This window comes from Strix aluco, chromosome 22 (assembly GCF_031877795.1).
Source record: "Strix aluco isolate bStrAlu1 chromosome 22, bStrAlu1.hap1, whole genome shotgun sequence".
Lineage (NCBI taxonomy): Eukaryota > Metazoa > Chordata > Aves > Strigiformes > Strigidae > Strix > Strix aluco.
The window spans coordinates 7069689-7094371 of NC_133952.1; the positions used below are offsets into that span (position 1 = coordinate 7069689).

The window sequence follows — 24683 nt, forward strand, 5'->3', positions numbered from 1 at the left end:
TATCGTCAGCAAAACGCACCTGCGATCCTGTTATGCACATGGTGGTTTGTAATCCAAAGATGGAGGAAATTCAGTCCTAGTGCACTGCTCTAGTCGGATCTGAGCGAGCCCCCACCGCTCAGAAGCTGAAGCAAAGGGATACAGGCCCCCAGTCTGAAGGTTGTACCAAAACTCCTCCCTGGAGCGAGCGTGGGGGGCAGCGGCTGCCCGCCTCCCCTCTGCTGTCCATCAAAATCCTGCTGGGAACTAGTGCACTAACGCAGCCTGAGAAGTAGGACTGAAAACTAGGTACATATTTTGCACTTTTGATACTGGGAGGGGGGGAGGGAATTAACTTATTTGGCAGATTTGTCTTTTTTATTTTTGTTTTGTTTTGTATTTGTGAACAGGCACTGATGTCATTTTGTTTTAAGACAATTACAGATTCGCAACCAAAATAAACTATTTTAATGTGTGATGAGGTGGCTCTGTGTTTCCATGTATAAACAAACCTCACCTCCGCGTCAGCTCGGATGTTCCAGGAGAAATTAAACCACTCCTGCCGTGGGAGACACCCGGTCAGCCCTGGCAGAAATTCAGCCCCATATCCCCCTACTCTCCACCTTTGGCTGCCCTCCCTTCCTCTGCCTTCATCCTCCTGCTGCTGCAGCTTAACGGGAGGAACCTTGTACCAGCGACAGCTTTGCCACGAGCCCCCACGAGCCGGGTGAGTAATTCCAGCTGTGAAAGCAGAGGCGAAACACCATTACCCTCATCTTTTCCTTTCCTAGGCAAACTCAAAAGTGACCAGTTAAATGGGCTGTTCAAACTCAATCTGCTACCTACAGTTTGTCAGTTTAAAATTACTTTTTCTAGCGGTAAATGGCATTTATTTCTTACTGCAATGCCCACGTTCACTGCAACCGGTCGAGGGGAACAGGCCAGGTGGGGGTCAGAGCTGCGCTGCCCCGGGAGCTGCCCTCACATTGTCTTCACGCTGGGGAGAACACACAGCATCTCGAAGAGCAGGTTTGCCCCCAGGAGGGCCGTGTTACCTAAGAAAAGACAAAAAGGGGGAAAAAAACCAAGCCATGAATGCCCAGCCGCTTTCCCCCAGGGCGGTCAGCCGCCTCTGCCAGGCACACAGGTCTTACTCTCTACCACCTTTAGACTCACCAGAGACATCGTACATCGGTGCAACTTCTACAAGGTCACATCCCACTATGTTCAGGCCTTTGCAGCCACGAATAATCTCCAAAGCCTAGGGAAAAAAAAAACAGATTTTGGATCAAGAAATACATCTGACCTTGTCAGGGCTCTGCTTTCCCCATATGCAGCTAAGGCCACCCAACGTATACAGACCAAATCACATCAGTTCAACATTTCCTTTCCTCACTCCTGCTATGAAATGCTCCCTAACCCTCCCTAACCCTTTGCTTTGCTGCGCTGGCAGCACAACCTCCTTTAATGGGAGCAAAAAAGTCCCCTTCCCACTGGGAAACGAAGCTGCCTCCCCCTTACCTGCGCAGGCGTGAGCCCAGCTATCTCCGGCGTCCCAGTGCCTGGGGCGTACGCGGGGTCTATTCCATCGATATCGAAACTGATGTACATGGGCTTGTCCCCCATCTGCTTCCTCACCTCCCTCATCAGCGGCACCAGGGAATTCCTCCAGCACTCTTCAGCCGGGACCACTCGGAAACCCTGCGGGTGCACAGACACACAGGCATCCGCTCAGGGAAAGGCAGGCGAAGCAGAGCATCCCCTGCCCCGGCCCGGATTTCTGCTGGGATAAATCCTGATCCCAGAGCCAAGCTGCAGAGGTGCACCTTGAAGCACCCTCCGCTCACCGCCCCCCCTCTTATTCTCAGCTAATGGTTCGGTGCACCGGGAGCGCTCGTCCTGCAAGCCAAGCGGTTTCTTTTCTTCCTGGCCAGCAGGGACAGGGAAGGGATCCTACCCCTGTACTCGGCACTGGTGAGGCCACACCTCGATTACTGGGTTCAGTTTTGGGCCCCTCACTCCAAAAAGGCCATTGAATGACTCGAGCGTGTCCAGAGAAGGGCAACGGAGCTGGTGCAGGGTCTGGAGCACAGGTCTGATGGGGAGCGGCTGAGGGAACTGGGGGGGTTTAGTCTGGAGAAGAGGAGGCTGAGGGGAGACCTCATGGCCCTCTACAACTGCCTGAAAGGAGGGTGCAGAGAGGGGGGATGAGTCTCTTGAGCCAAGGAACCAGCACCAGGCCAAGAGGGAATGGCCTCAAGCTGCGCCAGGGCAGGGTCAGACTGGCTCTTAGGAAGGATTTCTTTGCAGAAGGGGTTGTTGGGCGTTGGAATGGGCTGCCCAGGGCAGGGGGGGAGTCCCCATCCCTGGAGGGGTTGAAGAGTCGGGTTGACCCAGTGCTGAGGGATCTGCTGGATCCCTTGAGAATGGTCAGTGTGAGGTTAATGGTTCGACTGGATGATCTTCAAGGTCTTTTCCAACCGAGATGATTTTGTGATTCTGTGAATAGCAATGACACGGGAATATTAACAGCAGGGAGAGAAAGCAGCGCTCGGCACATGCCTGCAGCTGAGCTTACCTGGTCCCGGCAGTACTTGTAAGGATCGGGGTCGTAGGAGGAGCCACGGATGCCGATCTGGACCACGCGCCTGCAGTCCAGCAGCCCTTCCTCCACGCAGCGCCGGAACGGGGTCCCGTGGTAGATCTTCTCCCCCAGGGCTTTGTCTCCAGTGTCTGTGTGGGCATCCACATGCACCAGTCCCACAGGACCATGCCTGAGACAGGGTGGCCACATCAGTCCCCACCCTGTGTGCGATGGCCCTGCCTACACCGTGGCCAGCACACCAGGAGCCTTCCCCGAGGCTCATTCTAGGTCCTTATTCTACAGTCCCAGGTTAGAAACTTACTTTTCTGCCATGGCCTGCAGGATGGGGTACGTTATGGTGTGATCTCCACCTGCAACAGGACAGGGAAGAGGGTGTAAGGGGTGCTCAGCACTCATTACATTTGTTCCCCGTTGATTTTTTTCCCCCCCTTGCATTTATCCTGCACTTGTTTATACACCCCAGGGCTTTGTTCCCAAAGGAAAACCTGAGGCTCCCAGCTGCAGGTTCCTTCCTCTCTCCTCCTCCCTCCTGGGGAGGACCAGAGATGCATGACTGCTGGCAGGGGCAGCCTGTGGCGCAGGACCCTTGACCAGGCTTATAAATAGGTGCTTGATTCACATCTGAGGACGCTGTAACTGATAACTTGCCCCTCATTACTCTATACACTCGCTTCGTTTAGCGATGCCAAGCTGCGACAGCTGGAAACTCGAACACGCGTCCAAATCACGCCTCGTGCAAAGCAGCACACGGCTGGGCACTCGCTCAAGCTTGAAGCTTTCCAGAGGGACGGAGACTGCTCTTGCTTTGGGTCCTGCTCAACAGGACACCAAAAGCATGCTGCTGATTGGATTTGTGGTTGAGCTGCAGGCTGTGTGCTGAAAGAGTCTCTTGGCTGACTTGTTCTCCCCATTTTTGTTACAAGAGACATCACCGATGGCACTCATTTCAGCAGAGAGCACGTAAATTTACCCAGGATTTACCCATGATTTAGCAGAGGACGCGTTCATCGCTCACCTTCTACCGTGTTCAGACCACATGAGGGCAGGAGGAGAGGGAGTTTGGATGAGCAGAGAGGCAGCGGCCAGGCAGGGAGGCGCAGGGTCCTTACCCAAGGTGAGGGGCACGCAGCCCGAGGCCACGATCCTCTGGTAGGACTCTCGGATGAGGCGGCAGCTGTCGGGCAGGTTGTAGAGGTTCACGTTCACGTCCCCGATGTCAGCCACCCGCAGGGAGTCGAAGGGCGCTGCCCTGGTGCTGGCGTTGTACCTCCTCACCATCGCCGACTCGGCCCGGATCTGGCGCGGGCCGAACCTGGGGAGATGGGGAAAAGCTGGGGAAAATGGCAGAGCTCCCCAGGCCAGCGTCGCCTGGAGCAAAGCCTGGCAGCAGGGCTGGCCCTCACCTGGCTCCTGGCCGGTTGGATGTGCCCGTGTCTAGAGGGACGCCGACGAAAGCTGCGTCCAGTCCCTCCGCCGACGCCTGAACGGGAAGTTTCATCATGGAGCAGACCCCCACGGGCCGGGCCACCAACTGGGCGCTGGGGGGCACGTTGAACTGCGAGCCCCAGCGGCAAGGGGTCCCATGCCCCGGGTGCTGGAGGAGCCCTGTGGATGCGCCGGGTGAGGAGCCGGAGGCAGCCGGGAGAGCCGGGGGCCACCGGCCACGGCGTGGGGTGGCCGCCGCAGCAAACGCAACCAGCTGGCGAGCGCGGAGCCCGGCTTCCCGGGGCAGGGGCTGGCTGCAGGCGGCCCAGAGCAGGCGTCTCATCCTGCCCCGCGGGCTCCGACCCTCTGCCCCACACGGAGCAGAACGAGGTGCTGCGGAGCCTGCAGCGTGGTGGCAAGCGCCACAGCCAGGCAGAGAGCCAGCCACCGCCGTGCCTCCCCCCGCCCTCCCCAGGGCTCAAAGTGCAGCCAACACCCCGCGGCTCGGGGAAGGGCAGAGATTGGGCTTGGGCTTTGCGTTCCCCCTCCCGGCCACCCCCTTTTCCCCACAGCACCGTCTGCTTCCAGGTAAACACCGGCAACAAACACGGCAGCAAGGGGCTTCGGCTCGAGCGGCTCTGGCAAGAGCCTGCCTGGGGATCGGCATGAGAAGGCAAGAGGGACGCCCTGGGAAATGTTCCAGTTTCGCTCCTCTCGGGCATTTGCAGAAAGTAAGGCAGCACTGGTTGCATTAACAGCATATACTTTTAAACTGCACTTTACAAAAGCCCCCCGCAGTGCTGAAAAAATCATAAAAACGTCTCATTAACAAAAGGCTGGCAGTGAAAGAAAACAAAAAAAAGTCTAACCTCAGCAGAACCATTGACAGACCAAATGCGAGACACGAGAAGCAATAATAGGGATTTAAGAACCAGAGGCAGTGCTGCGGGACAAGCGTTTTAGGCCATTTTTGAGGACAGAGAGATGAAATGAGATGATTTCCAGGGGATGCAAGTTTCCAATGTCTGGAGTTAACCAGCAAAGATCAAACCCTGGTTGGCCTAATAACGACACGCTTGAAATCAGGTAGCTCCAGCTCCTAATTCGGCTCCCTACTTGTGTAACGATTGGACCTGGGAGGAAAATCAAGGGGGAAAAAAACCCCAGAATCTGTTCACAGGCGAAAGCCAGCTCCACACAGCTGGTCTGGATATGGAATATGTGTGTATTCCATGCCCGGTACTGCAGGGACAAGGGAAGACTCAGCGTGTCAACAAGCAGAGCTGCGCCTTGCTGACTAACCAGCTCTTGTTGGTTCAGAGAAACAGAACAAAATGAGAGGTCAGAGCAGAGATCTACCAAAAAAGTGACAGTATTTACTCTTCAAAAAACTCCAGAGACAGTGTCCAGGGAACTGGCCTCACTGCTGCAGGGGCAGAGAGCTCACAGGAGAGCGCACACACAAATCCAAGGCAGCCATCCCGGCTAAAAACACGCTGCAAGAACTCAGTATCTAAGAAAAAACCAGCAGCAGCTTTGGTTAGGGTTAGACCAAGATTCAGTAGTTCTTTTTCTGCAACTTTTTGCCCAGAGAGCTCATTTTCTGTGATTTCCCAGGCTCTGGACCTTCTTTACAGCCCCAGCAGTGTGCTGTGTTCACAGCAAGAGGAGCAGGGCCATTCCCTGGTCGGCAGTTTCACACTGTTGCCAAACGAGACGCTGTTTCAGCGTGCAAGACCTCGAGGGCACGTTACCGTGTGACGCTTAGGGATGTCAGCTATTGGACACACGATGTCATCAGCCTGGAAACTGCAGGAGCAGCCAGGGATTTACCATTCAGGAGAGTACGTAACAGGCACATTCACGAGGCAGGGTCCATTCCTCTTCAGGAAACTTCACTTGGTGGAATAAAATAACGTGGAAAGAGCTGAATGATCTTTTCCAACACCACTGAACCAGGGCTACGCTGCCCCCAAGGCTTCCACAGCCTAAAGCCTGGATCCTGTGAGCGGAGACGAACTAGATTTACAGAACCCACTCAGCAGAGCTTATTCTTCAATTTATTGTGCAACAAGCATAAATAACTTTCTCCCCAAGTTCCTCTAAACACAATTAACAGACACGAAATCAAATGATGTTTTCATAAACACAACTGTTGTTGTTCAAACATCGACGTCTCCTATCCTCCCTGACCAAAGAATATCACTTCATTGCTCAACAGAAAAAAACAGGTCAGTAAAGCAGAAGAGCATCACACTAAACTCTTTAAGCAGGCACTGCTGCTCAGCCCCGATCCATTTGCAGTGTTATCCCTAACTAGACACAGTTTCACTCAGCCTTGGACCCCGCGGCAGCAGTCACTGCACAACTACAACAGTCAAGAAACAAATGTAAGTGGGTTTGGGTTCAATGGGCTTCCGCTATTTTGCGTACAACTAGCGAGGTATTTGATGGTGCGTTATCCTAAGAAGCGAGCAGCTCCTGACGCTCATGTTACCAGGCAGCACCTCACTCGGAGGCTTTCAGGCTGTCATTTTATAGCAAGATCCGTCTGTGGCTGCAGAGGAATATCCTCTTAAGACCACTGCTGGTCTCCCTAAGAAAAGAAAGATTGCTGTCCCTTCGTCAGCTCGGCTTTCTCAGTGTATGGTTTAAATCCGTGACACTTCTGTGCAAAAAGCAGCTAAACAAGTGCTTCCTCCCACACACACCCTCTTCTGAAAGGGAACTGGCTTCATCCAACACACAAAACTTAAAAGTGAATTAAGAATTCCCAAATGTGAGTAAAACCAACCACACACCTCAGGACACCTGCAAGGTCCACACACCCTCATACCAAGAGAGTAATGAAGCAAGGGCATTTCCTCTAGCAGGGAGAGAAAAGCAGTGTGTACTAACACTTGCTAGAGATAAACTCAACCTCTTAAACACAGGCCTGCAGTTTTGTTCCCTAAAGCACTACATGATTCCAGGCAGACAGAAAAAACAAATTCCTATGTGCCTTTAGAAAGTGCTGTTTATCTATTGCACGGTCCTGGCCCAGGTGGTACTCATCACTCAGACCGGCTTCTCCAGGCCAGCAACAGGAATATTGCTGCCCAGAGGTCTTCATACTCAAGGTTTGCCAAAAAGCACATCTTCATTTTGGTTTCTACCCGGCTTTTATCCACCAGTCCATCCATGAGCAAAGCGGCCGCAGACTGGCAGAGCAGCCAGGCGATCATCTGGTCGGGTTTCAGAGCCTTGGACGCTAGAACGCTTTCACCCCAGAGGCTTAGGTGAAGCACGTTAGCAGCAATTCTAGCAGACAATCTCTGCAAAAAAAGGAGAGGGAAGGTTAGCTGACCCTGCTGCACCTGCCTCACATCACTAGCGTGGAGCATCTACACTGCCCAAGGTCCCCCAGGCCTCCTCTAAGGCACCACACGGTTGCTGTGAAATAAAAACCTCGCTGTGACTATTAATATCAGGTACCTGCATGCAACCCCCCAATTCAAGGTCCAGTCCCTAACACAAACATCCGCTGAAATCCCTGAAACTATCGAGTGCCACACGTGAGGGGCTGCACTGCGCTTCAGCAAAGACTTTTTGTTTGTCTCCGATCGTTACCTAGACTGCAGCCATACCCGGGTTACAGTCCTGCACCCGTAGCCCTCCAGGGCGAAGGGATCTACAAACAACACTCCCGAAGACCAGTTAGACTTGGCTTCTTCAAGACAACAGTTTCTTACCTTGTCGGGATCCCTCTGGAGTAGCATCTTTATCACTTGCTTCACCTCGCGGGGCACACGATCGGGCAGGCCTGGCAGCTGGTCTTCACGGTAACTTCTGCTTTCCAGAGTCGAGTCCCCGTGGCCGTAGAAAGGATTGGCCAGGCCGAGGATTTCATAGGCGATCGCTCCAACAGCCCAAGCGTCGGCTTTGCTGTAGTCGATCACCGTGCCTGGGCCAGGTGACGCTGTGATCACCTGTCACAGAGATGGGGATGTTCCAACAACCAGCTCTAGTGTGGGCTCTGGGCTGGAACTAATTTTCAAGGGTTGATTCAGCATTTCTGCTGTAATAAACTGAGAGAGACTGAAACCAAAGCTATATTTCATCTAAATGTCTGGCATAAATATTCCCTATTGGCATGCCCTAAGCCTTTGGCACTGCTCAGCTCACCAGGACACTGGGAGGAGCCTGGTACTTGCGCCTAGGCTTTAGTCACTGCCCCTGACCAGCATTCACAAAGTCTCGAGGGCTATTTCATGCTGGGATCTCAGACAGACAGGAGCAGCCAACACCCCACAGCACTCAGGAAATGCGAGGCAAGGTGCTGCAGGCCAAGCGGGCAGTTAAGGGTGTCTGCGCTTTTATTACAGTTATCATCAGGGAAATAAAAAGGAACTGTAAATCATTTCACAACCACCTTGAACTTCACCCAAAAACTACTGTCGCAACACTGCATAAACTTCTTTAATAGCTACATAGAAAGGGGCCTGAGAAAAGACTAAAGAGCAAAGTTTTTGTGGGAAAGGTCAATTCTGCCTCATAACACCGACTGATTACATTCCACCTTTTCGCGCTCAAGGTGTCTGTTCGACAACTGCTCAGCACAGGTTTAAAAACAACTTTTTTTATGAGCACAGAGATGTTTAACAAGCGTAACGCAATTTAGGACACGGACCTCCTACGCCGCTTTAGGGGACACGGCTCTCCCTGACGGACGCAGGGTGAGATTAGTTATGCAGTAACCAGCTACGGGTGCTGCCTTGCGTGACCGAGTTACGTCAGTCAGCAGGAACGGGCAGAAAACGATCGATCTGATCGCAGAGGCTTTCAGCAGGTATTACCATGAACACACACCAGCGGGGACCACGTAAGCAAGTATCGGTGTGTGCATGTGGGGGAAGGCTCAAGGACAAATCACAGCAAAGCGACGTGCACGCAGCCCCTCCACTGCTTCTAGACCTAATCCCACCCTTTTTCAAGTTCCTATCGCAGCTGGGGCTGAAACTATTTAGTCCTGACAGCAGGACAAGCAGACAAGCAGCAACACAAGGCATTACCACAGGGGGATTTACCTCGGGTGCCATAAGACAGCCGTTGCCGCCCCGATCCACGTAGGAGCTGGTGAAAGGCAGTCTCAAGCCAATGTTTTCATCTGCCAAACAGCAGCCGAAGTCCGTGATCACCAGCCAGGGGCAGCCAGCTGCAAACAACACAGGGCTACCAGAGTTAGGTCTGGGAGGACGGGGCTGTAGTAAAGACCACATCACATGGACACCAGAGACAGTCTTCAGGAACAATCTCAATACCCCCAGGAATCAGCATGACCACACGCTGTCTTCCTTCTTTGCCTCTGTATTATTAGGTTGTTATTCCATTTCCTCTTTAGAGGATAATACTGCTCCCCATGGAACGTGTGTCTCACAAAATGTCGCAGATACCATAAAATTGAAGACACATAAGGTTAGAAACTCATCCATGATGGAGGAATATATTATTTTTTTTCCTGTTTTTATCTATAGGAAAAGCTATCAACAGGCACATACATACTTAGCTATAGCAAAAGGCTGGAGAAATTTTGCATTAGTTAACAGTCCTTGTCCTGATGACAAGTCAAACATTGCAAAGCAGAATCATTACTTCTCCAGACTCCGATACAGAAAAGTCGATGCTTTCGATCATTCCTAACCACAGTCAGGATAGTTCCTTCAACAAAAGAAGGATGGCATTAGTATCGCTGAAAACCTTTCACGGCTGCTGTACCAAGACCTTTAATTACACAGATCTGGCTGCCTGCTATTGTTTCCTGCCCATTTAAATCTCAATCACCCTGAAAAAGAGCTCAGGTAATTAAAATCTCAGTTAGAGAGGCTGACAGGAGAACAAGCCGATGAAAACGCTGCTTTTGGCTTTAACACTGTGGCTCCCCTCGCCTTCCAAGTGATGTTTCATCATCCCAGGGTGCAGCACTATTAACCTGACCGTGAGGTGGGATTTTAAGAACTGCCCTGTGCTATGTGGCTGCTGAGAGATGCCAGAGCCAGGAGCCTGAAGCAAATGTGGTGTTACAATACGCCCATCTGCCCCAGCTGACGTTCGCTGTGCTTGTGCAACGCATCTCCTCAGCAATACACTGTGTCTCTCCATCTGATTACAGCACAACGCTGCTTTCAAGTCCACTTTAATGATCCAAACCTGAGGCACAGACAGAATAACTGACTTCCCCAGCACGGCAGCGACAGCAAGCAATAAGCTAAAAACTAAACCTGAGACTCTTCAAAGGGTTTGATGCTCGTTTTTCCCCCAAACGCACGCCTGGGTAAAACTTCTGCGAATACTGACACGACTGCATCACTTCTGTGCATGACTTAATTGGCATTTATACTCAGAAATCTACGTACCAGAATCAAATTCAACCAGGATGTTGTCAGACTTCAGGTCTCTGTGTGCTATTCCATGTCGAACAAGATGGTCCACGCCTTCCAAGAGCTGTAAAATCATCATCATGGAGAGACAAACATCCGGACTGCTCTCCCTCAGATACTGGCGCAGCGTGCACGGATAACTGGTCAAAACAAGGAAAACCTCTGAATTAGCATCCTGGAAGCTTATTGCTTGTGGTTCAACCTCGGTGCTGTCTGGTTGGGGATACGACACGCTCGCGTGTGCCAAATTCTTCCTGACCTCCGCGATGCCTTCCCACCTCCCAGCCTCAACCTGACACGCTCCCCTGGCTGCTGTTCTCAAATCCTGTTTTGCAACAACACCCACCACTGAATTTTCAGCGTTCTCGCCCGAGTTCAACCGTGAATAAAAGAAGCCTCTTAAACAGCACGGCGAGAGGCTCCAGGTATACAGTGGTCATTACAGGGTTTTACGGACTAGTGTTCTATTTTGCATGAAAGAGGCAGCAGATTAATAACGCAGATCATATGAGCAAAATGAGCTGTGCTAATCAGGAGAAAGAACATATTCTGGAAATACAGAGAGGACAGAGCACTTCTCCAGAGGCAGGCAGAACAAAAGAGTGGGAAACAGAAGGTGCTTTTATGTCAATGCCGCTGCAGTACCCATTCAAAACCAAAACCCAACCGAGAAAGCCAGAGATGCTGGGCAATAACAAATCCCATTACCGATTCTACTCTGTCTCTAGCGGCGTGTTCAGACTAGGGGTGAAGTTCGGACTTAGAAGGGCAGACAAATGGGGACAAGCTCCACATTTCTTACTGTAATGTGGGGTAATTATTAAAAAGAATGGCTTGTCTTCATTGTTGAACAAGAGTTAAAATCTCAAGGACTTGGAATGGGTCTTAGGAGGCGTTTCCAAGAGCATACTCTGCTTTTTGGCAGCAGCCCAGGCCAACTCTTTGCAAGGACCCGTGTAGCAGCAGAATATACAGCCCTGCAGGGCAGTGTCACAAAAAGCCCGAGTCGCATTAACAAGCTGCTCTCTGCCTACTTCTTCATCACCAAGAAGAGCGTGCGGCTGTGACCGATCCCTCTGGGGTTCAGGCTTAACGGAAGAACATCGGGATAGTCTGCGAAGGCTCCAGGCAGCAAAGGGACAGAGGATGTGAACGCTCGGATCACCTGGATTATATTCGGATGAGGCTGCAACTTCTTCCTCCCAAGGACAGGTTTTCTGCACAAAAATACAGGTATCACCGATTACATCGATCTCTTGGTCAGTTCTGATTTATCACAGACACATCTCTCTCATTTCTGAAATTACTTTTCATTAATATGGCCCGTCCTCCCCACCACAGGGTTCCAAAGCAGTGTGCAAACACGTTTATTCTGCAGTGAAAACCTTACTAGAAAGAGCATTAAGGCTGTTCAGTACAGATTACAGGACTGCTCATTAAACAAATATTCAAACGTTCACATCCCGGAAACCATCAGGTTAGAAAGAAGGCGGACAGCAACCTCCCTGCCCGCACGGCCCGTTTCCTAACCAGCGCCTCAGCCCGGCGTTTCCCATGGGGGTGCAGAGCACCCGCAGCCTGAGCAGATCCACCGCGGGAGCGGGCAGGTCCCAGCACTTTCTCTGGAGTTCAAAATCTACCCCGGTGCTTCCCACAGCACAGTGAACCATCGCCAAGGCAGCGCCATCCGCCGATACAGCAGCAGAGGGTACTTCAGGACTTCACCTGTGGCTGTTAGGAGGAGTCTTTTGAAACTGGATTTCCCTATATACAATGGTTGAACAGGAAATATTGGTGCTTTACCAGCGCAACAAAAGAAGCTTTGCTGGAAACCCTTACACTTAACACGCAGCCTTTAATTTTATTCAAACCCTACTAGCCCTTCCACGCTGCTGACAAAGGCAGAGCTAGTCACAGGCTGCTTCTCAGTTCAAAAAGAACTACAATAGCTTTAAAGAAAAAAAAACCAAACACAATTACTTTGTTAGACGTAAAATAAAGGTCAACTTCACACTAAGCATATCAATTTAGACCCTCTATTTTATGGCGCAGGCAGGAAGCACTCACTACAATGAAAAGCAGGTTACCTATCTGTATCTGCAAAACAGATCTCTCTCCTCTCTCATCCCCTGAATGTCAAATATCCCTTTGGCTGCTCTGCTGCGCTGATGTACCACACAGTATTCATTATTCATTTGTATTGGCAGCCGAGATGTATTTGAAATTTAAATCAGACAATCTGGACTGCGGACTTCATTGTTTCAAATCGAACAAAAAGATGCGTTTTTGAACAAAAAGACAGCTAACTTGAGATAATTTAAAAGTTTCTGTGCGATTTTCCACCTTCATGCTGTTTGCTCACTTCTCACTTGGGTGAAAGAGTGGGAACCGAGTCATTTTCCATTTTCTTTCTCACCAGTTTCCCTGCACTAGAACAGTTTCCACCTCCCTGCCCAGCACCCATTGTACAACCAAACCAGTTTTAAAATAGTACAGTCTAATTGTTTCACAGTCCAATTGTTTGATGTTTAATAGTCAAGTTGTTACTGATTGTAGGTGTGTATTTCTGTAATTAAAAAGCACCACGATGCACATTAAAAATGATGTTTAATCAGAAGGAGCTGCTCCCAGCCTTTACCTCTGCAGATATCAGTGCATTTTACACACGGGGAAACTGTGCCTGGCCACAGTCACCTGTCAGGACCCCAGCTGGTCCCCAATTATTGCCGTTCCCTTCCGACAATCCAAGCCGGTGCAGTTTAGCGGTAGGTATTCCCTGCACGCCAACAAGCCGTGCCACAATCTGCTCCTCAGAGTAAACGAGACTGTGATAAATCACTGTTTGAACAGCGGTATTGCTATGCGGTGTCCTACTTGTGCTGGAGAAAAGCACACCGGAGAAAAATGCCCACGGCAGCCAGCAGCCGGTCCCTGCGTGATGTTTGAGGCGCACGGCACTTCTGAGGGCACTGTCACTTAGACAAAACACACATACAAGCCTCCCGAGCCATTAATAATCCCAAGGCTTCATTTTTAACTACTTTCAGGAACTATTATAGAAACCTCTGGCCATCTTCTTAACGGTACAGATGTGCTGCAAAATTAGATGGGTAAAATTAGCACGTCCCCGTTTGCGACCCGCCACCGTTTCCACGGTGACCGTACCTGCGGCCAGCGACGGCTCCGTACTCTCCGGCCAAGGCCACCCCCGTGGCTGGAACAAGCTCTTGGCCCATGGCATCGAGGATGGCTTCGCTTGACGAACCCGCCTGTAACAGCAAATACACACCACATTGGGTTAAGCTCCAAAATCATCCAACCTCAATACAGACTGAAAGCAGATAATCCTGATGCTGGCACTGTACCTGGAGTTAGATCAGCTAAGTCTAGAGTGAAGGGACTCCCTTCTCTACTTTGAAAATTGGGGAAGGCAATTAATTACTTAAGTGGCAAGGCCTTTACTTGCAGAAAGAAATCCATTTGTCTCTTCAAATGCATCCTCGACTGTTAGCACGCTGAGCTATACATTAACACTCACTTTCAACCTTAAAACCTGACTGGAAAAGTCCACAGCTAAATGCCAGGGTATTTCTGGAGCCCAAGGGATTTCAGATGTTGGCATTTTGGAAGACTCTCTTAGAATATCCACTTCTCACATCAAGTGCCACAATAACTCTTCAATGGGAAAAGCCACGTGGATTTTTTTAAATGTGGGATAGCCACCTTGAGGGGTTGGATCACCAGAGTCAAAACACTAGTGCAGATCTCGCCCATCCACTTCCCGGCACGGCGACCCAGCGCGCAGCTTACTGCTGCACCCCCGCCGCCACTGACTCACACCTCAGCTGCACGGTGCAGAGGAAAATCTCTCTCTGTCCTGACACTGACGAGGACACCGATTCCTAAAGCTCCGGCAGCTGTGGCTTTCCCATTCTTATACCTTACCAGCACAGCCAGCTTCAGAAAAGCTTTTCTTCCAAAACCATCACCTCCACATCCAACAACTCCACCACCAGCAGCTCTCAATGCCGATTCCAGAGCAATGATGAACGCTAATTACCTTGCTCTGGGACTGTTCGCTAACAATCAACGTCTCCAGTGTCACATATCAACAGCTTTGTTTTGACACACTCATCGTGCGCTACATAATTAGCACTTTCAACACTTAAGCGTTAAACATTTCAACCAGACTTTCCCAGTGACAGACAAGATTAAGAACTGACTCCTTACCGAAATGTTCCACATCATTTTGATAGCTAACGGAAAAGCCTCTTTCGGTTGGTGTTTCTCTACAGGCTCCTCTTCAGCCACTTGTGAAGCCGAGCCATGATCCCGCTGCAGGGCTGGCCCCCGCCCCGCGAGACGGCTGCTCTCCGCACACCCCTGACGATCGCGAGAGAAAGGAATAGCTGCCTCGTACACAGCGGCGCTGCAGCCCTTCCCGATGGGTTGGCCGATGAGATACTCCTCCAGCTTGAAGCCCTGCCAGCGGAAGGAGCTCAGGGGATCTTTCTGCGGCTTGTTCTTTCCAACAAACACTGTCTGAAACGAGTAAGAAAAGACAACAATAAAAAACCCACTCAAATTCTTATGGGTCCCTTCCAACTTGAGATGTTCTATGATTCTAAGTTATTCAAGACTTCCCAACGAAGAACTCCCTTACTGTTCAAGCGATACTACATGTCCCGTTGGGTTGGTCCAGCCTGAAAGCCACATTCAGGCTCTAACCATTAGGCTCAAATCTCTGTAACCACAGGGAAAATTTGCAGACCGTGTATTTTTGTCTGAAACAAATCACCCCTAAAACCGTCTTTACCAAAGATGCCCTTTCTGCCGGTGCTGTAGATGCATGGGAAGAGGAGGAATGGGGAGAGGGAGTCATTTGCTAACCCGGAACATAAATATGTTTTGTAAAGGCAAGTCTAACTAAATACTTCTAAAAAGAGATGCACTATTACACTTTTCTCCCCCTCCATAAATAAATCAGGAAAACAGCGTTTAAAAGAAAATCCAATTAAGAGCAACAACAGATGGAAAAACAATGCCCTAAGCTTTTGTGGCAGCCGACTAAAAAGGGTTGGTTAGAAGAAGAGTGAATCAGTGATGGGAGAAAGCTGGGGGAGGAAATCAAAAGAGGCAAGAGGAAACAAAGCACAGGAGGGCTGTTCTGGAGTTGAACCACAGCGTTCACCATCCTACAGGTCCACAGCTGTCACCTGGACCGATACAAACCAGCACACTTCTCCATGAGCTACAACCCTGACCCGCCCGTGGCTGCCCTAGGGATGTGTCCTAGGGCAAAATGACACAGATTCAGGGATAGTGGATGGGGAAAGACAGAAAATTTGTTAAATTTATTTGTTAACTACTAATTAATAAATTTGTTAACTACCCAGCCAGGGCAAGGGGGAGAAAGCATCCTGAGAAACTTCAGGGAAAGGCATAACCTCCATGGGAACGTTTGTCTGCGGGTTAGCGGGGCAGGTGACAGCTGGCTCGGAGCACCAAAGGTCTATTTTTACCCATGAAATATGTTGAGCACCGTCCGTCCCCGGTGCCCTGCCAGCACAGCCCGGCCCAGCCTCGCAGGGCTCCCCTCTGCCTCAGGGAGAGGGGCTTGATGCCAACCTCCTGCAACATGAGACCCCCATGAGGTGACAGCGAGGGGCTCCCCACAGTGAGGACCCCCCCAATAACCTGCTTTAGGGTGGTGAGGGGCTACTTCCCCAGTACCCTATTTTTGGGGAGGAAGAGGTGGCTGTGGGGCTGCCCACAGCAGGGCCCCCTTCAGGGATGTGCCTGAGGGCAGCTCAGAGCAGTCTCACCAAAATTCCTTGGGGGAGACACAGAGGTGTACCTGAGGCGCTCCCCACAGCAAGGACGCCCCGTGCCCTTCATGGGGGGTGTCTGAGGGGCTCCCCACATCAGTGACCTCCCCTCCCCTTCATGGGTGTGTCTGAGGGGCTCCCCACATCAATGACCGCCTGTACCCTTCATGGGGGGTGTCTGAGGGGCTCCCCACATCAGTGGCCCCCCCTCCCCTTCATGGGGGGTCTGAGGGGCTCCCCACAGCAAGGACCCCCCCTCCCCTTCATGGGGGGTGTTCTGAGGGGCTCCCCACAGCAAGGACCCCCCCTCCCCTTCACGGAGGGTGCCCCAGCGGGAGGCCCGGGCCTGGGGGTCCCGCAGCAGCCCCCCCGAGGGGACGCCGCACCTGGATGTGTCGGCACGCCGCCTCGGCCCGTCGCTGCTCCTCCAGGCGCGGCTCCACCAGCCCCAGCGCCACCGCCAGCGCCAGGCAGGCCCCGCCGCGGCCCCGCCGCGCCACAGCCGCCAGCCCGCCGGCCGGGCCGCGCAGGAGGCGGCGAGCGGCCGGCAGCCAAGCCAGCCAGGGCCGCCATGGCGGGGGCGGCGGGGCGAGCCGGGGGTCGGGCCGGGGGTCGGGCCGGGGGACGCGGGGCGGGCGGCAGCGCGGCAGCAGCCGCAGGGCCCGGGCCAGCAGCAGCCGCACCGCCATGGCCGCCGCTGCCTCAGTGGGCGGGGAGGGGCGGGGCGAGGGGGCGGGGCGAGGGGGCGAGGGGCGGGACGAGGGTCAGGCCGGGGGCGGAGCAAGGGGCGGGGCGTTCCCCCCCGCGCAAGGCAGAACGCCACGCCCCCTCCCCGGCCCGCTGGTTCCCCGCCGGGGCGGGCGCGGTGCGAGGAGCGGGCAGAGCCCGGGGCAGGGCCCGAGACAGGGGCCGGGGCACAGCCTGGGCACGGCAGAACGTGGCTTGCACACGACAGAACATGGCTTGTACATGGCAGAACATGGCTTGTGCACAGCAGAACATGGCTTGTGCCTGGCAGAACATGGCCTATTCACAGCAGAACATGGCTTGTGCCTGACACAACGTGACTTGTTCACAGCAGAACATGGCTTGTGCCTGACAGAACATGGCCTGGGCACGGCAAAACATGCCCTGTGCACAGCAGAACATGCCTTGTGCACGGCAGAACATGCCTTGTGCACGGCAGAACATGGCTTTTGCACAGCAGAACATGCCTTGTGCATGGCAGAACACGGCTTGTACGTGGCAGAACATGGCTTGTGCCCGGCCAGGGCACAGCCCAGTGCACAGTGGGGCATGGGGCAGGTCAGCAGCGGGGCACTGCCCTGGGCACGGCTTGGGCACAGCCCGGTGCAGATCAGGGCACGGAGCAGAGTGCAGCCAAGGTACAACAGCCCTGTGCAACGCAGGGCACGGCCTGGGGCACAGCCACGGGTGCCCTGTGCACGGCAGGGCATGGAGCAGGGCACAGACAAGGGCGCAGCAGGGCACGGAGCAGGGCACAGCCAGGAGGGCGCAGGCAGCACAGGCAGCACTGCCCTGACCATGCTCTGGGTCATGCAGTATCCTCGTCGTGTCCTGCCTGTGGACCCAGAGTCCTCCTGCCCTGCCTGGCAGTGGGGCAGCCCCGCTTCTTGTTCCCTGTGATTCATCATTTGCTGCAACTGTAGGAGATAAACCAGGGCTGCTTTTATTTCACAGTAATGCCCAGCCCAATGCTGGTTGGGAAATGTAACGCATTCATTTTTCATTGTGCGTAGTTAAATTAATAGTACAATCAGCAAACGGCATTACTCTGGAGACAGAAAACTCTCCAGAAGCCCCCCAAAACTCCTTTCTGTCTTCATCTCCACAAACATAATAAAAGCAAGAAAAACAAGCGTGAGAGAAACAAGTAAAGGACACACTCAGCATGATAACCGTCCAGTTCCAGCAAATCAGCTAATCTGAATTGGCTTATTAACAATGGAGCCTTTCCTTTTTGCTTTTGCTTCTCATTTAGAGCTGAAGAATCCACCATTTTCCCAAGCAATGATTTTGCATTGTTCGGGAGTGGTTTCTGTACCAACAAGCCTGAGCATCAAACTCTTCTCCACCTGTGAACTCCTCCCTTGCCCATAGCAATATCTGGACACTTCTAATAAAAGGGAATTTTTACGATTTGATTTCACCGTTTCCCTGGGGTGAGATGAGGCTGGTGCCTGCAAATCAGTGCTGAATCAGAAGATGAGCGAGAGGAACAGGTAACTTAACACTATAAACGCGTTTCCCATTGCATCATCCCCAAAAAGCCACTTACACGCTGGGGAAATTGGGGAAAATCATCCTCCCCTGCTTCTGAAGGACAAAGGCCGGCAGTGGCCATGCTGCTCACACCTTCTTCAGGTCCTCGGGGCCGAAGGAGAGCGGCAGCAGCTCCTCCAGCCTCTTGACGATATAGGTGCCATCTGCTTTGGTCAGGTAGATGTCCCAGTCCGTGCCGAACTGCAGGAGAAGAGGAGGGAGAAGTGCCCGATGCAAAACCTGCACTTCTTCCTCAAATTACCCAAATAATCCTTTTTTTTGGCCAAGTTCGCAGGGAGCATGTATTTTGGGGTGGCTTTTCAGCAGCACCTCCCCCAGGGGGTATTTTGGGCTCAGATCCTGTGTTTTTGCCCCCCGCAGAGTGAGCCCTGGTGACTCCAAACCTGCCGAATCCGGCCTTCAAGCTGAGCCCCGAGACCTGGTAAATATTAACCACCCAAAAACAGGCTGCAGGTGCCGGGGTGCCCATGGGGAGGAGGGAGGTGAGAGCAGGACGGGCTCTGCAGGGAGCTCGGCTTTTGCAGGAAAAACCCCATTTTCAGGCTTGCCAGAGCTGGGGCGATGGTTCCGGGGCCAAACTCTGCACCTGGCAGCTCCCGGGAGGAATAAAACCCCCTGGGGAGGGCAAGTTAATGGATTACCACCGGGCATCCGCTCACATGGGACAAGGAGGAATACCCCTTTCCCAGTGGATAGTGCAATTTGGGGAGCCCGGAGCTGGTGCTGGGGGGCTGCAACCCCCCGCCTTTGCACCTCCGGGTGTTTTGGAGGGAGATGCCTGGGGTCAGGGGATGATGCCTGGGGTCAGGAGACACGGGGCCCCCGTGCGAGGCATCACCTCTCTCATCACTTGTCTGCAGGCGCCGCAGGGCACGATGAAGCTGTCCCCCATGTCACTGCCAAAGGAGAAGGGCACAGAGCTCAGTCTTGCGGTCAGAAGTGGGGGGAACACCTGCAGAAGACCTTCATGCACCAATAAAGATGGAGCCACAGCAGATTTTCCCCTCAACTCCTCCAAAAAACCATGCAAAACCCTGCCTCCCCCCGCAAAACGCTCAGGCTGCTGTGGCAGAAGCTGCCCCTTGGGTGCACGGGGGGGTTCCCACTGGCCCCCCAGCCCGTCCCTCGCTGTGCCGGCTCTCAGCATACCCTTACCTGGTGATGGCCATGGCCCTGAAGCTGGTGTGTCCCTCGGAGATGGCTTTCTGGATGGCGGTGCGCTCGGCGCACACCCCCAGGCTGTAGCAGGCGTTCTCCACGTTGCACCCTGTGGGGAAGCCCCCAGCACCCACTCAGACACCCTGAACCCTGCCAGCTTCCCTTCCAGGTGGTTTTATTTTTAGAGAATTTGCAAAGAAAAGCCATTTTCTGCGTGCACCGCCTCATCCCGGGCTCTCACCAACGCGTTTCCCTCTTCCCCTATTTATTTCCCGTATTTTCCCATCCGCCGCGATCTTTGGCTTGCTCTGGGGTGGCGGCTGCCAAGAGGCAGCTGGGGGCGGGGGACGGGGACCAGCACCCCATGCTGACCCTTTGCACCCCCATGCATGGCCAAAGGGTTGCAGGGGGGGACCCCAAAACCCAAGTAGGGAGTCACACGGCCCCGGCTTACCAGAGAATATCTCCCCGCCGGCGGTGAGCAGCGCAGCGCCCACCGGGAAGCGGCTGTAGGGGCAATAGGCGCAGTTTTTGGCCTCCCGGCTGCGACGCAACAGGAGCTGCAGGCGCTCGCCCTGGGGCTGGCCCGGGGGGGCAGCGGGGGCCGGGCGCTGCCCGCCGCCCTCCATGCCTGCGCCCGCCTGCCCTGCTCGCTGACGCTGCGGTTAAATATTTCCTCGCCTGGAAAATAGGCTGGCCGGCCCTGCCGGGATAACGCCCTGGCTGGGAAGCATCCCTGGGGGCAGCCCTGACCCTCAAAGCATCAGGCTCAGGGGGTCCTGCATCCCCTCCCTGCCTGTCGTCTCATTTTTTCCAGTTTCTCTTTTTTTTTTTTTTTTTTTTTTAACCTCCTCCTTTCTCTGTCCCAGCAGAGCATTTTTCCGCCGCCACCTTGGTGGTTTTTTCCTCCCCAGTTGAAAACTGGTTGTGCGGCTCCAAGGGAAAATGTCATTAAAACACTCCTGGGGGGGGGTAGGAACAACAGCTCCTGCTCAGTGAGATCAAAAGAAATAAATTAGTTTGATTGAAAACAGAAAGAATAATATATATACATCACGTTTTGCCAGGTCTTTTAACTACCAGCTGCCAGGCAGCAAGGAAAGCTGGCTGAAGGCAGAGGCATTTCGGGATGGCCTTGTGCCGTTTGAGCCCAGATTTGGTCCGGCTGGTGCTTCCGTGGGAATCAGCCTGCGTGGGGTAAAGGGCTCCCAGGATGCCAGCTGATCAGCAAATTGCTCTTGAATTAAAGATATGCCTTTTTTTCCCCTTGCTGGAGGAGCTTAATGCCCCGTTTTCTGGCTGCAAGGACGTGTGTCACGACCCCCATTGATCTATCACTGGTATTTTTGTCCAGTTTGCTGGATTTTGGGAGGATTTGAACCTTAGCTGCTGGTTTGGCCAGCAAATCTTGGCGCTGGGTCGCTGCTGACAAGCCACGACAGGCTGGGACGCAGCACCTGAACTGGCAGCAACCTTTGATGTGGTATAAACACCGGGAGCTGAAAATGGAGCATGGGGGCGGAGAGAGGACCACAGGCACCCCAAGGAATCAAAGTCGGGATGCTGAGATCAGTATTGTCCCAGGGGATAACCAGCTGATCCACCTTCCTCGTGCTGTGCTGGAGTTTGTTCACCCTGAAACCTAATGATGACAGTTCACCCTGGAACCTAATGATAGACTTGCAAGGGCAGTCAGTCAAGGCAATAGGCAGCTAGAGGGGAGGGATTGGCAGCCCTGAATCAGCTCAGAGCCCCTTTTTCAGCTTTTGAAGCGCAAATCCTGGATGTTTTCCCATCTAAAATGAGCCGCAGATGCTCCTGTGCCCCTCGCCCTGTTACACGGTGCAATCCCCCCAAAACCTGGGAGAGAAAAGGAAAACCAGCCCCAGGGCAATTGGTGGGAGGCACCGCAGGAGCAGACCAGAGCAGGGGGACACCCCCCCCCCCAAATAATGTGGGATTTATAAATAAACAAGGTTTTGGGGAGGGTTTAAACCTGCCCTGTCGATATGAATGCCGAGGAGTTAAATAAAGAGCCCTTACCTCTGTCGATGAGGGTGAGAGCAGAAATAACGAGAGATGGAGGCTGGCATGGATGGAAACCTTCCTCATTTGCACTAATTCACTAATTGTCACCTCCCCCAAAACCATCCTCACGCCGGGAGCAAACCACACACCCCGAGCTGCAGCAGAAAAGCCGAAAATCACACAAACTCATGCATTTTTTATTATTGTGGCTGCAAAAACCTACGAGGCTGCCGAGGCTGTGGCAGAGAGAGGAGCGGGGCCTGGCACTGCCTGCCTGCGAAGCAGCTATTTTAAGGCTGCAGTTGCTTCTCTCAAACCGTAGAAAAGCTGGGATGCTGCTGGGAAATGGCTTCCCGCTCCCTGCAACACCCCGCTTGGGTTTTCCTCCCCAAATAGACTAAAACTGGGGGCACATGCTGTTATTTTACCCCTTTCTCCTTCACAGTTTTCAATGCCAAGGCAGCCGGAGCATCTTGTGGGTCCCCAAGTCTGGGGGTCTCCCTGCTGCATCCACAGCCCCAGGTGGTAAAAAAACCCCATGAAAATTAGGGTTTGAGCCAAAGGAGCCAAATCCTGAACAGCCTCAGACTCCACTGCAGCGCTCAGCGCTCCCCCAAAAATCCCCCCCAGGCTGCGCTGTGGGGAAATATTTAATTTTCCCCAGAGAGACGCTGTCCCAGGGCCTCGGCTGGATTTAAAAGCAACAGGTTAAAAGCTAAAAGCTCAGCCCAAGAGAAGCAGGAAGGAGGTCTGGCTGGCTTGGAAATAATAGGGGAAAATGAGGTTTCTGGAGCAAAAGATGCCAGCAAACATGCAGGCTCTGCGAACGCTGGTGCATCCCCTCATGCAGCGCTTAGGTCTGGGGGAAAAAAAAAATCCTCTTTTCTCATGCCAGGGTCAGGAGCTGATGCCCGACCCTCCCAAAAATCATCCCCCCGGATCCTGCGCTAATTTCCCCCCACACAAGTGTGCTTTGGCACTGGGGCTCTGGCCACTTGCACGGGTGGGGGTGTGCGTGGGGTGTCTTTATTTTACCAGCACCTTTATTTCGCTGCCCGAGCGCGAGCGCGGCCGTTGGCGTGCACGGCGGCGGGGGGGGTCCGCCGGCGGCTCCCCGCGTGCTCGGGGCCGAGGCGACGCGGCGTCGCGGGGAGGTGGAGCAGCCCACGGAGAGCCGCGTCCCCGCAGCAGCCGTTCCCGCAGCAGGCGCAGGCGGCAGCCGAAACGCGGCGGCTCCTCGGTCAAGCGGCTCCGCATCCCTCCGTGGGCAGACGGCATCGGATACGGCAGCTGCATCCCGCCGTACCGGGGTAGGGGCTTCCCCCCCCCGGGTGGGGGGGTGTGGGGACACCCCCCGACCAGCTTTGGGGTTCGGGGCAAAAGGGGGGGTCCCTCTGCTCGCAAGGGGGTCATCGGGGGTCGTCGCGGCGGGGCCGGGATTAGCGGAGGCGTGCGGGGCGGCTGGCGGGGGCCCCTCGGCGGAGCGGAGATGCTGCCCTGGCGCCGGAGCAAGTTTGTGCTGGTGGAAAATGAACGTAAGTGCAAAGGCAAGAGCTTGGGGCCGGGGCTGAGCTACGCGGCGTTGCTGGCTGGCTTCCTCCGCTCCTGCCCGGACCTGCTGCCCGACTGCCCGCTCGAGCGGCTGGGCAGCGTCTTCCGCGGCAAACGCCAGAAAGTGGAGCTGAACAAGGAGGACCCGACGTACACGGTGCGGTACCTGGGCAACGCCGTCACCCTGCACGCCAAGGGCGAGGGCTGCACGGAGGAGGCGGTGGGCAAGATCTGGGCAAAGAGTGACGCGGGGGCCGGCGGGGCCAAGATGAAGCTGACGTTGGGACCCCAAGGCATCCGTATGACCCCCTGCGAGAAGGGAACCCGCCGGCCGGGCCACGCGTACCTCCTGCACCGCATCACCTACTGCGCCGCCGACCGCCGGCACCCCAAGGTCTTCGCCTGGGTTTACCGGCACCAGGTGAAGAACAAGGCGGTGGTGCTGCGCTGCCACGCCGTCCTGGTCTCCAAAGCCGACAAGGCACGCGCCATGGCCCTGCTCCTCTACCAGACCTCCGCCTCCGCCTTCAACGAGTTCAAGCGCCTCAAGAGGCAGAACGATTTCCGCCATGTCCAGCAGCAGCTCCTGGGTGACGCCATCGTCCCCCTGGTGCCCCTCCGCAGGCTGCTCAACGCCAAATGTCCCTACCGCCCGCCCGCCGAGAGGGCCCGCTGCGCCCCTCGCCTCAGCTCCATCCTGGAGGAGGAGGAGGAGGAGGCCTTCGGCACCGGGACACCCCGGGGGGACGGCGGCCCCGGCGAGCGTGCCGCCGTGCTGCGGCTGGCCAGGGAGATGCGGGGGTGCAGCCTGCGTGGCCCCCGGCCCCTGGCGTGCTGAGCGGCAGCAGCGGGTCACCCCATTTCGAGGATGAGGTGCCCTCCCCGCACGCCAAGCTGAAGTCGGACCCTCCTCGGGGACAAATCTGGACAAGACGGTGGCTTCATTTGCAAGGAAGACCCCTGGGGTGGGGGGGTTGCACTCCAGGACCCCCCCAGCCCCCACACACAAACCTGATCTCGTGCCTCCTCCTCCTCAGCGGCCATAATAAAGTTAACATGTGTTTTCTGTCATGTAAACGGCGCCTGTGTCTCGCCTGGACCGAGCCCTCGCAAACGGGAGAGGAAGAGTTAAGCTCGGCACCGAGGCAGTTTTGGGGGGGTTTATACCAAATTTACCCCTGGCAAGGGAAGCCAAGCTGGGGGAAGGGGAGGCTGCAGGGTCCCCAGCGCTTTCTGCACCCTCCCTGCAGCACCAAGGGCTGGCGAGAGCTGCTCCGCGTAGTCATGGCAACTCGGTTTTTTAAATATAGAGCTGGGGGGGCAGCACAAGGCCGCCCGCGCCGGGGAGGCTGTAATGGGGGTTTGGTCCCTCAGACCCCCACTGAAGAG

General features: G+C 54.2%; 4 protein-coding genes across 7 annotated transcripts; 1 reads left to right on the forward strand and 3 right to left on the reverse strand.

Moving 5' to 3' along the window:
* Positions 1–424: 424 nt before the first annotated feature.
* AGMAT (agmatinase (putative)) lies at positions 425–5779 on the reverse strand. 3 transcript variants are annotated; one of them, XR_012626141.1, is made up of 8 exons: positions 3988–5779; positions 3694–3896; positions 2886–2934; positions 2558–2753; positions 1501–1680; positions 1156–1240; positions 880–1034; positions 425–538 (listed from the first exon to the last, which is right to left on the reverse strand). XR_012626141.1 is itself a non-coding variant. In XM_074848415.1 (7 exons), exons 1-7 carry the CDS (start codon positions 4350–4352, stop codon positions 961–963), a joined length of 1152 nt encoding a protein of 383 aa, XP_074704516.1. In that variant the 5' UTR covers positions 4353–5779; the 3' UTR covers positions 425–960. The 3 variants fall into 3 exon arrangements, 1 of the variants encoding a protein (XP_074704516.1); XR_012626140.1 differs by having other exon boundaries at positions 425–720; XM_074848415.1 differs by having other exon boundaries at positions 425–1034.
* A 273-nt stretch (positions 5780–6052) lies between these two features.
* Positions 6053–16942, reverse strand: PINK1 (PTEN induced kinase 1). Its single transcript, XM_074848414.1, has 8 exons — positions 16640–16942; positions 14656–14967; positions 13591–13694; positions 11460–11642; positions 10402–10565; positions 9076–9203; positions 7741–7977; positions 6053–7323 (listed from the first exon to the last, which is right to left on the reverse strand). Exons 1-8 carry the CDS (start codon positions 16940–16942, stop codon positions 7063–7065), a joined length of 1692 nt encoding a protein of 563 aa, XP_074704515.1. The 3' UTR covers positions 6053–7062.
* A 978-nt stretch (positions 16943–17920) lies between these two features.
* On the reverse strand, positions 17921–20733 carry CDA (cytidine deaminase). Of its 2 annotated transcripts, none has more exons than XM_074848064.1 (4): positions 20564–20733; positions 19713–19824; positions 19396–19509; positions 17921–18737 (listed from the first exon to the last, which is right to left on the reverse strand). In XM_074848064.1, exons 1-4 carry the CDS (start codon positions 20665–20667, stop codon positions 18624–18626), a joined length of 444 nt encoding a protein of 147 aa, XP_074704165.1. In that variant the 5' UTR covers positions 20668–20733; the 3' UTR covers positions 17921–18623. The 2 variants fall into 2 exon arrangements, with proteins under 2 accessions (XP_074704165.1, XP_074704164.1); XM_074848063.1 differs by lacking the exon at positions 20564–20733 and adding an exon at positions 20170–20543 and having other exon boundaries at positions 19396–19453.
* A 2229-nt stretch (positions 20734–22962) lies between these two features.
* On the forward strand, positions 22963–24371 carry FAM43B (family with sequence similarity 43 member B). Its single transcript, XM_074848137.1, has one exon. It carries the CDS (start codon positions 23233–23235, stop codon positions 24130–24132), a length of 900 nt encoding a protein of 299 aa, XP_074704238.1. The 5' UTR covers positions 22963–23232; the 3' UTR covers positions 24133–24371.
* The last annotated feature ends 312 nt before the right edge of the window (positions 24372–24683 follow it).